Genomic DNA, 14087 nt, shown 5'->3' with positions numbered 1-14087 from the left:
GAGACTTTGGCAGAAGTTGTCTGTTTAGAAGGAGTCCAACGTGTCTTGGGCAGAAGAACATATTATAGAGACGGGACAAGGACAAGGACAGTACAGACACCCAGAACCTGACTTGTTTTTCTCTCAATCTTTATGTCTGTTCAACTACACACCTCCTTCATCATCGTGTCACTGGGGCAAACAGGCACTGTTTGAAATGTGTCAATACTAAATGTCCATTTAGATCAAACTCTGGGGTATTAGGGGAAATGTGCCCTAAAGAAACCTTTATTTATGGTATTTTTGTGAAAAAAAATCAAAATTCTCTGATAGAAGGAGATCTGGGCAAGCTAGTTTAAGTGTTTGAGAACACTGCATTGTGGATGCTTCCCAGAATCCTATTACCAGGATGTGTGAAAAATGCTTAAAAAAAAAAAGATTCAAAGTGGATTGAATGCCCCATGACCAGGTCTGATAATAGGATACGAAACAGCAGAGGGACACCCTGCTGCAATTCTTGGTTTGCAGATAATAAATCAATGAAGGATGAGCCTCTATGGTGAATTTTCTGTCGACTTGCAAACCAATCAGAGCATTTTAAACAGACTGAGGTAGTGTTTTAAACCATAGCAAGAGAGGTGGACTATGATGCAGCTAAGCACATTTTAATTTATTGTCTTCCATGTTATGTTTATGATATGCTTTATTTTTACAATGTAACTTTTGAAGCATTTCCTTGTACACAACTATTTGTATCTGATTCTTTATGCTTTTATTCTGTAAATACTCAGAACAATCCGTCTGGCATCAACAACCAGGCCACATTTAAAGTCACTTTAATCACCTTTTTCCCTCCATGTCTACATGCCTAAATGCATTGAGTTTCTGCTATGTGATTGGCTGATTAGAAAGGTGTGCCTGTCACTGAAATGTATCATATTTAGGTAGCAACAAAGAAGCTTAGGAAAAAAAGGTCTTGCATTTAGTCATTTGACAACAATTACAAATAAAAAACACATTTGTAAAGCTTTAGTGAGGAATAATTAGGTTTTAAAAAGTTAAAAAACCTTGAATTGATCTCAGGGGAAGGACGTTTTCAGCTGTTCTTCCATGCATATTTGTAACTTGCCAATAATTTGCTTCTTTGTGATGGTGTCAGCTCACAGGGTCAGCCCCTGCACTCTGTAATGAGGACAAAAAAAGTAATCACATACTGGTGTTTTTCATTCGCCCACCCAGAAAGGCAAATTAGTGCATGGCAAGGAGCTTTACTGCCTGTAACAGGCTCGGTCCTGGTTTGGAAAAAAGGGAGGCAGTGGCTGCTGTTAGTCGCTAAATTGTTTTCCGTTATTCCCCCTATTCCCCGGTCTCATCTAAAGGTTCCTCCACAAGCTGTGAGGCAGACAGCAAAATGAGGCCGGCACAAACCCCTTCTTTCACCCCATCTGGCAGCCCAAACACCTGCCAATTTAATAATGGCACACAAGGTGCGCCGACTAAAGACTAGCTCATTATTGAAGAAAAGAAAACCTGGAGTTGGCTTTCTTTATTGCTCCAACACAATTTAACACAAAATATTTATTCTTGCAAACAATGTATGCTTTAATTATGTGAGGAACTGTAGATCTTTAATTTACTGCCCGTTTAAACATGGAGTAAACATGGAGACCGGGAGTAGATATGGCCTCTAATAGTGCTCCTATGTCTTTTAAACTAACTGCAAATATATTTCCCCACATAATTTGGTAATTCACATGTCCCTACACAATTTTCATACAAGCACACAAGTGCTGGGGACATTTTCAGTCCCTTTGAGCATGAATGAACAATAACATCCACTGCTTGTGTCCTCTCTCCCTCACTGCCTTTAGTGTTTCCTGTCTCCCCTGACTGGGAGTTTGCACAGCAGTGCTTAATGTGTTATATCAGCTTTGTTAAGCACATAAGGAGGATTCCCAGGGTCCTACCTTATATACAGAAATGGAGCTGTGTTTCACTTAGCCGGCTCTCTCATTACAGCCAGTGTGTGCACAGCCGGTATAATAGAGAATAATCTAATCATCAGTCCTGACAAAACTGCACAAACAACACGCAAAATACACATGTATGCCGCTCAGACACACCAATGTTTGGAATTATAGATGCATGACTGGACACTCAAACAATCAGAAGGCAAACATGGAGTGAGGGAGTCAAAGAAGGAGGGAGGAATGGACTCTTTCCATTTGTTAAATAATTCATAATAAAGGTTTTTTTTTTTTGCTGCAAGAGAGTAAAAAGGCTCATGGCATAGATGAGGTTTGATTATCCAGTCTGTGCGTAATCACTTATGAACTCTTTCTTCTGTTTCATGCTTGTTCAGCTGCTTGAGTTGAGAGTAGAGGTTATTACGAGAATCCCAAAAAATCAGCAGTGTTTCTGCTTGAACTTATACAAGCTTCTGCTGATAAAAGCTTTAAAAAAAAACTTGCAAGGGAAAAAAAATGGAATACCTTAAAAAAAACTTTTTGGCAACACTTTATAATAAGATTCCTTAACAAGCTTTATTAAAATCTAACAAACATTATTAATATGTTTATAGGGTGTCAGTAAGACATTTATTAGCACAATAAGCCGGATAAGGTTCATTAACATACTTAGTAAGATTCATTAACATCTAATGTATGACCATTGTCTATAAAAGACCATATTAATAAATTACTTACAATTCTAACAAATGTATGAACTATCCTTATCAACACTATAATGAGTGTTTTGTAGCACCTCTTCTAAAGTGTTACCAACTTATTGGTTAATTTACATTTAAAAAAAGGCTAAAGGGGATTGGAGTAAATTTTCCAATGCCAGTTGCGCATACTGTGGTGTTTTAAAAGTGTGTTATGTTTGCCAGGATTCCTGCCAAGATTGTTCAATTAACAAAAAACAAGATGTGTAATTATAATCACAATTTTGAGCAAAGTTCTTTGGTTCAAAAAAATCACGTTTTTGGTGTTTTCTGGCATGTTCTCTCGGCTTTTTTTCTCATGATGGAGGGCACATATATGGGTTTCTTAGTATTTTCTTTATTAAATAGTTGTAAATCAGGACAAATAAATTGACTTGAATAAAGCAAGTAGCAGTGACATAAGTGCTGCATTCCATTTTGATGTAAACACTTGCAGACAAACAGATCCATTATCGTATTTCTTCTTTTTGTCTGAGCTGGCATCTGGCTCAAAACTGTACGGCTGGGTAGCTTCAACCCTGCTGACTAGTCATGTTATGATGGGATTGTGATGGGCTGTAAGCTAGCGGGGAAGGGTGTAAACAGATGGATGCTGGGAATCGGGAAAGGGCTTACTCTGCAACAACAGTTCCGCCCACAACTTGGAGGCGAATTTCTAACAAACAGAAACTATGTTCAAGAAAATAAAGTTTTTTTTTTTTATTTTGATTAAAATGGCTAAATCACATTAAAAGACCACTGGGGACGCTTTTACATTAGATCAAAAGATGATCAGAGTGGGACTTCACACTCTAGAAAACATAAATGAAATCAATGCAATGTATGTAGCAATAATTATGTAAGTATTACATAAGTTTCTTTGTGTGTTTTATCAACTACAGGAAATCGTTCATATACAAATGATTTCCTGTCACGTCAGAGATTCATTGTGCCAGAGGCAACAATACATGTGCAATCTTGCCTTTTCTATATTAACGTCAAAATATTTCACCTCAATTTGTTTTTGCTGAACCTCTCCCCACTGAATTACAATAATGCAAAAATGTTTCTAAATCATAATAAAAACTAAGAAAAAATGTGTTTTTTGTGTGTTTGAGTTATGAGATGTGGTTCAAACTAAAGAACACCCCCTCAATAGCTTTTATGTAACTGTACTATCAGCGGAATAAAACTATTAATAGTCCCTTTACATCCTCTTTGCACAGTATCAGACAGTTATAGTGAGCTTTAAAATATTTTTCTGCTTCCAGCTTGGTAATTTCAATGACTTCTCACAGTAGGATTTGGTATGAAAATGTCAAAAGCTCAAAAACAGGTTAAAAAGACAAAAGAATAAATGTAATGACTGTGACAGATTTGTTTTTCATGGGTAACTTTGAACTGACAAGCTGTTTGAGTCACAGTTAAAACCAAACCCAGAGTAACTCTAGCTGTCAGACCACTGATGTCTTACAGAAATTGTTTGCAGTTTATTCTATCATCTTAATATCATATCTTGAGGGCCTGCGTCAATGGAGTCTGTTATGTTTGCCTTTATTTAGAACAACTAAAAGTCTCCTTTTCTACAGAGGTTGTTACAACGAGGTAAATACACTCCTAGCTAAAAGGAAATACATCACATTTTGATATTATTTATTTAACAACAACTAATTCAGAATGCAAACTATGTGAAAAATGAAATGCAACTCATGATTTAGAAGCTTGTCGAGTCTCTCTCACTAACATCAAGTAATTATTTATTGGACATAAAGTAGTTTGAAGTCTCTCTCAGTTTTTTTCTTTGGTGGACTCAGTTGGAAGTCTTTTTTTTGTGATGTTTGATTGTCCTCTGCTTGTTGCCATACCTGGATGCCCTCGGTGCCGGGCTGCTGAAGCAGTTTGACGGCGCGCGTGTGCGCCGTCCTCTGCCCGCGGCTGTCGTGCCAGGTCAGATTGTTACCTCCGGCGTGACGCGGCAGCTGGTAGCTCAGTTCCTCAGCAGACACTGTGTGCTCTAGGGAGGCACGGCAAAAGCTGAAGCTGGACGCCGCTGTGAGGACAGAAAGACGAACAATAAGACAGAGAAAACAAAAGAAAAACTATGGATTTCTTGAGCTTTAAATGTAAAGTGACCAGCTGTTCTTATTCACAGCTGAAATATAAATGATGCTGCTAGAAAACAATTCTATTCTTCTGCGATCTACAATTATGTTAAACACATATTTACAGCAGTAGAGAATGATTTCTCTGATTGTGTCTTTCTTGCAAGATTAGTCCTTAATTGGACATAAAATTACATTCAGAATAAAAGCGCTGTAGAAACTCTTGGCATGTCTTGTTGTGTTATTTCATGCCTGGCTGGATAGCCATAAAACTCATTTATTCAAGATTAACCAAAAAAAATACTTGTTAAGCCATATCGTTGGAAACACAGATGTTTTGTCTCTCTTGAGACATGAGAAATAATCATTTGATTTATTGTTTGATTAAAAGGACATAATTATTACTCAGCATAAACTTGCATGGTTCTTTCTAGCTTTTGCTTTTCCCTGCATTGAACATGTTGAAGATGCATCACAACTGGGTGGAAAGTAAAGAGTAAATTCAGGGTTCTCACAGCATCTAAAGCAGGTTGGAAATCTATCCATCCAGCCTCCAAACCCACTAAATCCCCATCGAGGTCAAGGGGTTGTTGGAGCCTATCACAGCTATTTGTGGGCACATGTGGGGTTAGGTCGATTTCAAATTCTTCCCCTCAAAACTAAATATAGTTTGGCCCGCTCAAATGATCAAATTGATTTTTCCATAGTTATATATTAAAATGACGTAAAAGTGTACTAATAAGACAGGAGAGCTTTCATTAGTTCCTAATATTGGAACAAAAATATGTTTTCAAGAGAATAACAACAAAGGAAGGTTTCAAACGGGGAAATATCTTCTGATCTTAGCTGTCTTCAATATGAGACCAGAATCAAACCTGGATTTAACAGAATTTGAGATGGAAAAACAAGTTATGCTTTCTATCATGATGCAATTCACACAGCACAGTGGTGTGGAAAAACGGTTACAGTGTACATGGAGCTGGGGACGCAGGGTGGTAACACACCCTGGAGTCAGAGAGGTGGTGATGAAATATTTCTTACTGCTGGAAGGGTAAATTATAATTTTTAATAGAAGGAATAACACGTAAAAAGGCAGTTTTAGGCGATTTTCTATGCAGAGAAACATAAAAAATTAAAACAATGAACATGATAATTGATAGCACTTTCTTTATCATTGTATTTGAATTTAAGTTTTCCAAAAATTTAACTCTATTTTTCTACTGTAAAAGCACTCACATAAATCATTTAATTATGATTTGAATAAACAGCTTTAATCTTAAATTATTTTATAAATGTCCTCCATCATGAAAAAAACGCTACAAGACTATGTAAAAACACTATTTTCATTCTAGTTGGTCAATAAACATAACATTTAAGACTGAGATTTTTACTTTTTTCTGTATAAATTGTCTCTCTTTTTCTATTAGTTACATTGTTTTTTTTATTGCTTGTCATCTCATAGCTCTTTCTGACAGCTTGTAGTAAAAGCCAATATAACTCAGACACACCATCAATGCACAACAAAGTGTTTGACAGCTAATGTTCGTAAAAAATGTCTTGTTGCTGCTGAAAGAAGAGGAAAAAAAAACTTTTTTTCTGAGCCCAGAAGTCTGCTCAAATGAGCAGTGATGAGCAGGGTTCCACATCGATGCTAGAGGAAAGAAAACGAGAGAGAAAGAGGAGGAGAAGAAGAAAGGCCTGTCAGGAGTCACTGATGTGTAAACCTTTTTTTTTGCCTCTCTCCCTCCGTATCCTGCTTTGTCTCACCAAACTCCTGTCCTTTGCTTCACTCCTGCTCGTGTGATTTCTATGCGTTGCCACTTTTCTGTCATCTTATACACCTCCATCTTTTTTTTCCACCTAAAATTCCTTGAGCATTCCTCCGTCCGTTTCTATTTCTCTGGGTTTTGTGTCTTTGGGGCAATCTGGATAAGCCCAAGTCTGACGTAATTACTGCCACTCAGGCTGATGGAGGGAGACAGGAAAAAAGGGACATAGGAAGTTAAATGTCTGGGAACCCTAAAGACCTATCAATCTCAGAGAAAGAGAAGGAAGAAAATGCACAAGCAGGAGTCAGAGTTAGGAAAGATAAAAGGTGAAATTTCCCCAGACAAGACTGTATGTCAGTTAAAACAAGAGTTAACATAGAAATGCTTAGTTCTACTGGCCGACCCTTCAATTTATTGACATAACTTGAATGCTTTATCTATTGAAATCGATACCTCTTTCACCCCTCCCCCCTTTAGCGGGTGGTATGTAGTCTCTAATATTCTTTAAGGAAATTTAGGAAGTATTCAGACTGGAAAAGTCGAGTCCTGAACCTTGCATTTGGTCTTTCAAATAGACGTTTCTGTTTTGAACCAAAGTTTGTAAATAAAAGCACATGACTAAATATCTCTTCAGTCATTGGTCAGGAATTACGAGGGCGGGGCAAAGCAACAAGAGAAAGAATAATGGAAGTCCTAAGCTTTGCAATCCTTGTTGGGATAGTTCACTTATTCAAAGTTTATATTTTACTAACCTATTTTGAATGTCTGAGGAACTGAGGAAACGGCTGAGAAAAAAACGCTGATAAGTGTTTATGATCCATAGATAGTTGGGAAAACAGTGTGAGAAACAATGTGCATTACGTAAAAAAATGTTTTAGTGTATTCATGTAAAGCAATGATTGTCATGTTAACAGACATGAAGAAATGGTCCTAATTTGTTCGAATGTTTGGTTTAACACCGGTAAAAATGCTTCTTCTGTGCTTTTCTGTGTCTCTTTATGTGGCATGCGTCTACTGCTGCTGTGACGTCATCCCAAAAGCCCCATTGTAGTTCCTTAACAGAATTCTCTTCAAACAATGCCATAACTCCACAACGATGAGACACAGCAACTCATTAAAATAATGTTTCAATAAGTGAACTATCCTGATAAAGATTCCAAAGCTAGGTACCTCCATAACTTCCACCTCTTGTTGCTTTGCCCCGCCCTCATAATTCCTGGCCAAAGAATGAAGAGATATTTAGTCACGTGCTTTTGTTTACAAGCTTTTTTCAGGAACATGAAAGGCTGCTTGACTCCAGTTTGAAACACAGACCAAATACAAGGTTCAGGGCTCGATCCAAAACCAATTAAGCGATTCAGTCCGGACCAAATGGTTTTTCCATTCTGAATACATCTTCATGAGCCCGCATTCGTCTGACCAAATTTCAATGAGTTGCTGTGTCTTATAGTTGCTCCACATTTTTTTTGCAGCTGACTCTACTCTGTTTACATCCTGCAATGCCCGGCTACGGTGGCTTCTTTGATCTAGTTGGTCCACTCTGAGCACTGAGCCCATTCAGACTGAGAAAAAGTCAGAGCAGACGGGAGCTCAGTCCGATTGGAAACAAACTGAGACCACCTCAAAAGATGGGTCAGAGACTGGTTCTTGGTCCCAGATCAGGGTCTGCTTGGGTGTATTCAGACAGAATTTTTTTTTCCAGATATAGAAACAATCTCTGGCTCACTTTAAGCAAACCAAATGTCTCCAGTCTGAATACACTTAAGATCAGCTAATGACAGTAAAATATTCAGAAATAACACCTGAATTATTTACTCTGGAATGATCTTGAAGTATATAATTTTGATTTGAACCCTAATCGTCAGTCTCAACAGACCGAATCTCCGCTGTTCTATTTGTCTCAATTTGGTGCCCTTGCTGGTGACTTTATCATCCTCACTTAAGGGAGGGAGAGAGAAGATGAGGGAAAATGGGGAGGGTGGAGAACAGGATCAAAGTGGTGTCCTCTAAAAATGTAGAGAATTAACAACAAAAAAAATGCTTGGTGCTGCAGTGACTTTTTTTAAAGCGGAAAAATCTGCACCTTCAGCAGGACCTGCTCAAAAAATGAAGAAAGTGGACTGTTGGTGGTGCCACAACCAAGGACAAAGTGTCACACAGGTGTTCCGCTGTGTGTGTGTGGTATAGGAGTGTGCGTGCATGTGAGGACAGACAGTTCACCGTGAGTGGGACCAGTGAAGTGCAACCTCGCATCACCTTCTCCTGACTGAGCCGCATATCTGCTGTGCAGAGGGGCCGCTAAATCTCAGAGGTATTCCCTTTTGGAAAGGTAATTAAGCTGTTCGGTGCGGCACCCTGAAAGGTCGTTCCATGCCAAATCCCACAACAGATTAACATGGCATCAGCGAACATTACTCATTTGACTCCAAAATTAGTCCGGGTGGACCGTTTCACAGCAAAGGACGTCTTTTTTTTTGGGGGGGGGGGGATGAAAGTTTTTTTTTTTTTTGAAGGGCTTGGCATGAACTTTAAAAAAGCATTCACTTCATCTCCACGGTTGTGTGATAATGGTTTAGTTAATCCACCTCATCCCAGACAGTATGTTTTTCGGCAGCATGATATTGGTATCAACTCCCTGCAGCACCTCTTTATTCCACTCAGTGATGAAATTTTTATTTGCACTTAAAGTTTTATACAAAAGTGTGCAGAAAAAAAGAAAAAAAACAGCAGTCAACCTCATTCCTTTGATAATCTTCAGGGTGTGAAACTTCATCATGCAATGATTTCATGCCTGCATTACACACCAAACCAGGAGTCCCGACTGAAGCGCAGAGCATATCAATGCTGCCACGTCCATTGGTGCATTTACCCCTGATCCTGATTAGTTAACTCTATGGTGAGTTGGGAGTGAAAAATGAGACTATTTACAACTTCTGTACCCCACCAGGCCCAGTCCTAACCATCAAGAATAAACCATGAAATAACTATGTTTGAAAAAGCAGAAGGAGGGGAAAAAAAACTGCAGCTTTAAAAATAAATACAAACTCAGGACCTCGGGGTAGTGGGGGGGATCACATGATGCATTGCAGTCTTTTTTATCCACTTCAAAACATGGTCACAGAGATTGGGGTTGAGGTACACCTCTCACAAACGATCAGTGTCATGGGGGTGCGCAGAGAAAAAAGGGAAACAGTCGTAAACAATCTGCCGCTCCATCCTTTATCGTGGCACAGGGGAGAGGCATGGCGGCTGAATCTGCTCTTATGAACCTGTGCGCTCATCAACGCCAGCTTTGACATACATAAGTGAATGCGACTCACGCTGCCAGATTGCCCTCTGAAATATTCACACATGTGTTGAATCCCTGCCTGCGTTTGTTTAGGCCACTGAACCCAAAGGACGGCGCAGAGAGGCAGCCATGTGGATGAAGGCGAAGTTCTGGCTCCAAACCACGGGGTAACTGCGCCTCACGGTGCAGTGCAGCCCATCAGAGAGGTGGAGCTGGCATTTTGTTGGGATTCTTCATGCAAGACAAACCCTGCCAGCACACGGCTAAGCTGGAATGGCAAATGCACGGCTGAACTTAGTTTTGCCTTGTAGTCACTGCTGGGAAAGAAACAAAAGTGGAAGGGCTTTCCACAGAGACAGACGGAACAATTGATTGGAAACTGACTTGCCATTGAGCTGTCAAAGACCACTACACTACTACTCCTTTTACCATTCTGTACACACATTATTAAGCCTTCTTGAGGGATTAAAGTTGTAAAGATGACCTCAAATGAAATGGGAAAATATTTTAACCGCTTTGAGACAAAAAAAAATGAAAATCAGCTAACAAGAAAAAGGAGGGGACTGTTCTTTTCTCCTCCTGACAGCAGAGACCTCATATAATGACACGGGAGAACAGATTAGATCTCGCCGACTATCAATAATCCAGAGTGAATGTCAGAGTGAGAAGGACAAAGAGGAAGGACACGTTGGAGAAGCATATAGGGTCGAGGGAGATGAGTTAAGGGTTGAAAACAACAGAGAAAAGACGTGATCACTGAGTTCCACACTTCTGTAAGCTCTAATCGACAGATTTAAGACAGATTCCTCTGAATTTATGCCCGTAGCAATGTTGTTTCAACTTTCCAGCTGTTTTCTTGTGTGATTTCATCTACTACCTAATTTGTTTACTTCAAAGAACACATTTCTAACTTCAACAACAACAAAAGATTATTATTTTCTATAAACTTGACAGCTGCAGGACCAGTTATGGTTTTTAACCAAGTGATTACAGATCAGAGCAGATCAGAAAGGAGCTCTCTCAGCTTCAAACTGAGCATCACTATCATTGTTTATTCAAAATTGATCTCAGATCAGCAATACATCTGACTTGCCATCAATAATTGACGTGCATTTTCCTTGCAGCTAAAGCAAGGAACACCTTAAGATCTGAGGGGGCAGTGAGTTCTCTGTCATGGTCCTAATCAGAACAAGTGTCTTAAAATCCCTTTTGTCACATCTATGTGATTTAACTTTTTAGTAATACCTTAACAAACTTAAAACTAGTGCAGAAAACAATAAATAAGGAGGACTTTTCTTCTCTCCTAAAACTGTAGGTTTCAGACTTTCTTACTTGCGTGTTCTGTAAGTTTTATTCCTGTTTGACCGTGACACCGTGCTCGCATTAGCCCAAATAATAGTAACACGGGGTCTATTAGCCAGTTCCATGCATAATGAATGAACTGTCAAAGCAGGGGAAGCATAAAAACTACTTGAGTGATTTACTAATGAAAATGAAAAAGTGTTACAGCTTCAAGGGGGATTTAACTTTGATTTTTTTTTTTGCATGTTTTTAAGACACCTTGAATGATTATGTAACAAGCCAGACTAACTAGGCTGGTAATCATACAATTAATCTCCTCGTATACACGTTTTAAACTATCATTATTTTTGTTAGAAAAATATGTTTAATTTAAATGGTACTGCAAAAAATTATGAAAATGTATTTATTTTTTGTCACACCTAAATTATTCTGATAATTTCTGAACAAATAATGAGATTTTGGTTAAAAACAAAAGGCATTTATCCCATTTAGAAAACCTGGGGGTGTTTTATGAGGTCCTAAATGACTCGACACAGCTGTTGGCACCATAACTTTGCCAGAAATTTCTGCAGGACAATGTTTGACCATCACTTCCTAACTCCAAATAAAGCACGGGTTATCTTAAGTACACATGACCCTGCAAAGCCTGTCGTTTAAATTGTAAAACCCTTTACAATGTTTATCTTTACATAACAGAAAAAATGTGTCCACAACAATATGAAAGAGTTCCAATAGTTGCAAGTATTTGATTACTTTTGCCAGAGCCAGATTTAAGGACATGATGTTTTTTTGCCCATAGAAAGGAACATTTGGATATAATTTAATAAATTAAGTTATAAGTTTAAATTCTAAAAAAACTTTTCTTTGAAGTTTTTCTAGTCTAACAAGTGCATGCAACAAGCCATTAGAAATTTTCCAAGTTAAGAATAGAGTTTGTTTGATGAAAATTGTGTTTTTAACATGCTATTGTGGACTTTTTCTAACGATAGAGGACATATATAACAAAAAGTAGGCCTAAGATGGCATTTTTGAGTTTTTCTTTATTCAAATCATTTTGTATCAGGAGGAGATGAAAAATACTGTATAAAAATGTATTTGTTACTAAGAAAATACACAGGGCAGGCCACAAGCTCCCTGCTCCACTCCATAATAATTATTATTTTTCTTTTCTGCACTTTTCCTGATGCTAGAAGCGCTTACAATGTGTATTCATTATTCATTCACTCCTCATTCATACGTATGATAAGCTACTGATGTAGCCACAGCTGCACTGGACATATAACAACTGATAATGGGAGTGGGGTTCAAACTTCCAACCCTTCGATTACTGGCCGACCTGCACAAACACCTAAACCACTGCACCCCCCCCATGCTGATGACGACTAGATCCATGTACGTCTTTGTTTTCCTTCTCTGAGCTAACATCTCAAAACTCTATGGCTAGATAGCTTCGATATTGTTCACTATTTTTCTTGCACTGCTAATGATATGTTGGAGTATGTTGAAGGGTAAGCTAGTGAAAGAGCTTGTAAACAGACAGCACTTACAGTAGCTATGGGTTGACAGGAAGGGGGGGCGGGGTTGTTTCTGTTACTCTGCTGAAACTATGTCCTAGAAAACAACAACACAGCTTTTTTTAATGTTTTGGCTAAAAACGGTATGATCACAACTAAAAGACCACTGGAAACACTTTTATAATAGATCAAAAGATGATTGGAGTGACTTTTTAATACTGGAGCACCCATTGCTCTCTATTCTCATGGCAGTTGTACCTCGTATTTTCTGTCAGCTAACAGCCATCCTGTATTCAAAATATTTCACCTGACATGACAATGACACCTGGGTCCAGACAGAATCAGTTTGACAAACTGTGGTTTGGACGACCATGTGGTGGTGACTGCCTCTAGGGGCCACCGTCTGTGTTTTCAGACTTTCTGTGTGCCCAGCAGAGGTATGGATGACAGATAATGGACCAAAACTGCACAACAATCCGATAAAAGTTCAACTGTTCAGGCTTTGGGGGAATGCACTAGCTTTGTAACCAGCAGGTTGCAGGTTTAGGATCACATTGTGGATTGGAAAGGACATACAGTGTGAAACATCTTGCCAAATCATGACATAATTCACTTTGTGAAGGTGAACCCAAAAAATATAAAGCTAGGATAGCGCTTTAAAGCAAATGAAAAATAATAAGAGACAGTGTTTTTAGCCACTTTATTACTATTAACCTTGCACTTTTCCTGTGAAAAATGTCAACCCTAATAGCTAAACACCAAACACATATCTTTATATCAGACTAAAATCAATGAAACAATTCATGAAAAAGGGGTTAGCAAGCCCCTGGTTCACTCATACCTTCTGTGAGAACCTGAACAACTGCAGAGATCCACCTCATTGCGATTGCCGTCGACAGCCCAAAGTGATCTACAGCCGCGCTCATGAGCGCACAAACTGCATCGCAGCGATCAGAGCAAAGCTCACTTATTTGTGAATGTCATATGTGGCCTCTAAATCAATGCAGAGCATTCACTCTGTGGCCTGATGATGGAAACAGTTGAGCAGGGCTTCAGTATTCAATACATTATTGAGTGCTTTTAAACCACAGTTGTCACGCAAGTTGCCTCCCGTGTTGGCTAATGCATGTCAGTGCTCATGGAGTAGTGTTGCATATTAGAGGAGAAGCATCAGAGCAGTGTGGCGCGGCGAACATAACCAGTCGGTTACAAAACGCACACATCCACGTCTTTGCTTTTGGATTATTGAACAAAAAGGTGTTTGGAGCTAATGAAGTGAGTGCAAGGCATTTGTAGGTTTGCAGCTGCGAAAAACGTGATCTATGTAGATTGATCAGGAAGGAGGGAAAGTTTAGCGAAGATGGAAAAAAGAATGGAGGAAAATAAGCTTACAGGAAGGGCTGGAAACTGGTGAGGTAAAAATGATCA

At 38.8% G+C, this 14087-nt stretch overlaps 1 protein-coding gene across 2 annotated transcripts in view; it reads right to left on the bottom strand.

The window, feature by feature from the left end:
* samd10b (sterile alpha motif domain containing 10b) overlaps positions 1-14087 on the bottom strand; it is a 52485-nt gene that overhangs the window by 21432 nt on the left and 16966 nt on the right. For both annotated transcript variants that reach the window (XM_024292983.2, XM_024292984.2), the window contains exon 2: positions 4549-4733. In XM_024292983.2, the coding sequence (XP_024148751.1) occupies positions 4549-4733 (185 nt within the window). The remainder of the gene's footprint in view (positions 1-4548; positions 4734-14087) is intronic.

Source organism: Oryzias melastigma, linkage group LG7 (genome assembly GCF_002922805.2).
Source record: "Oryzias melastigma strain HK-1 linkage group LG7, ASM292280v2, whole genome shotgun sequence".
Taxonomy (NCBI): domain Eukaryota; kingdom Metazoa; phylum Chordata; class Actinopteri; order Beloniformes; family Adrianichthyidae; genus Oryzias; species Oryzias melastigma.
Note: the sequence above shows the minus strand (reverse complement) of the source record. Positions and strands in the feature narration are given on the sequence as shown.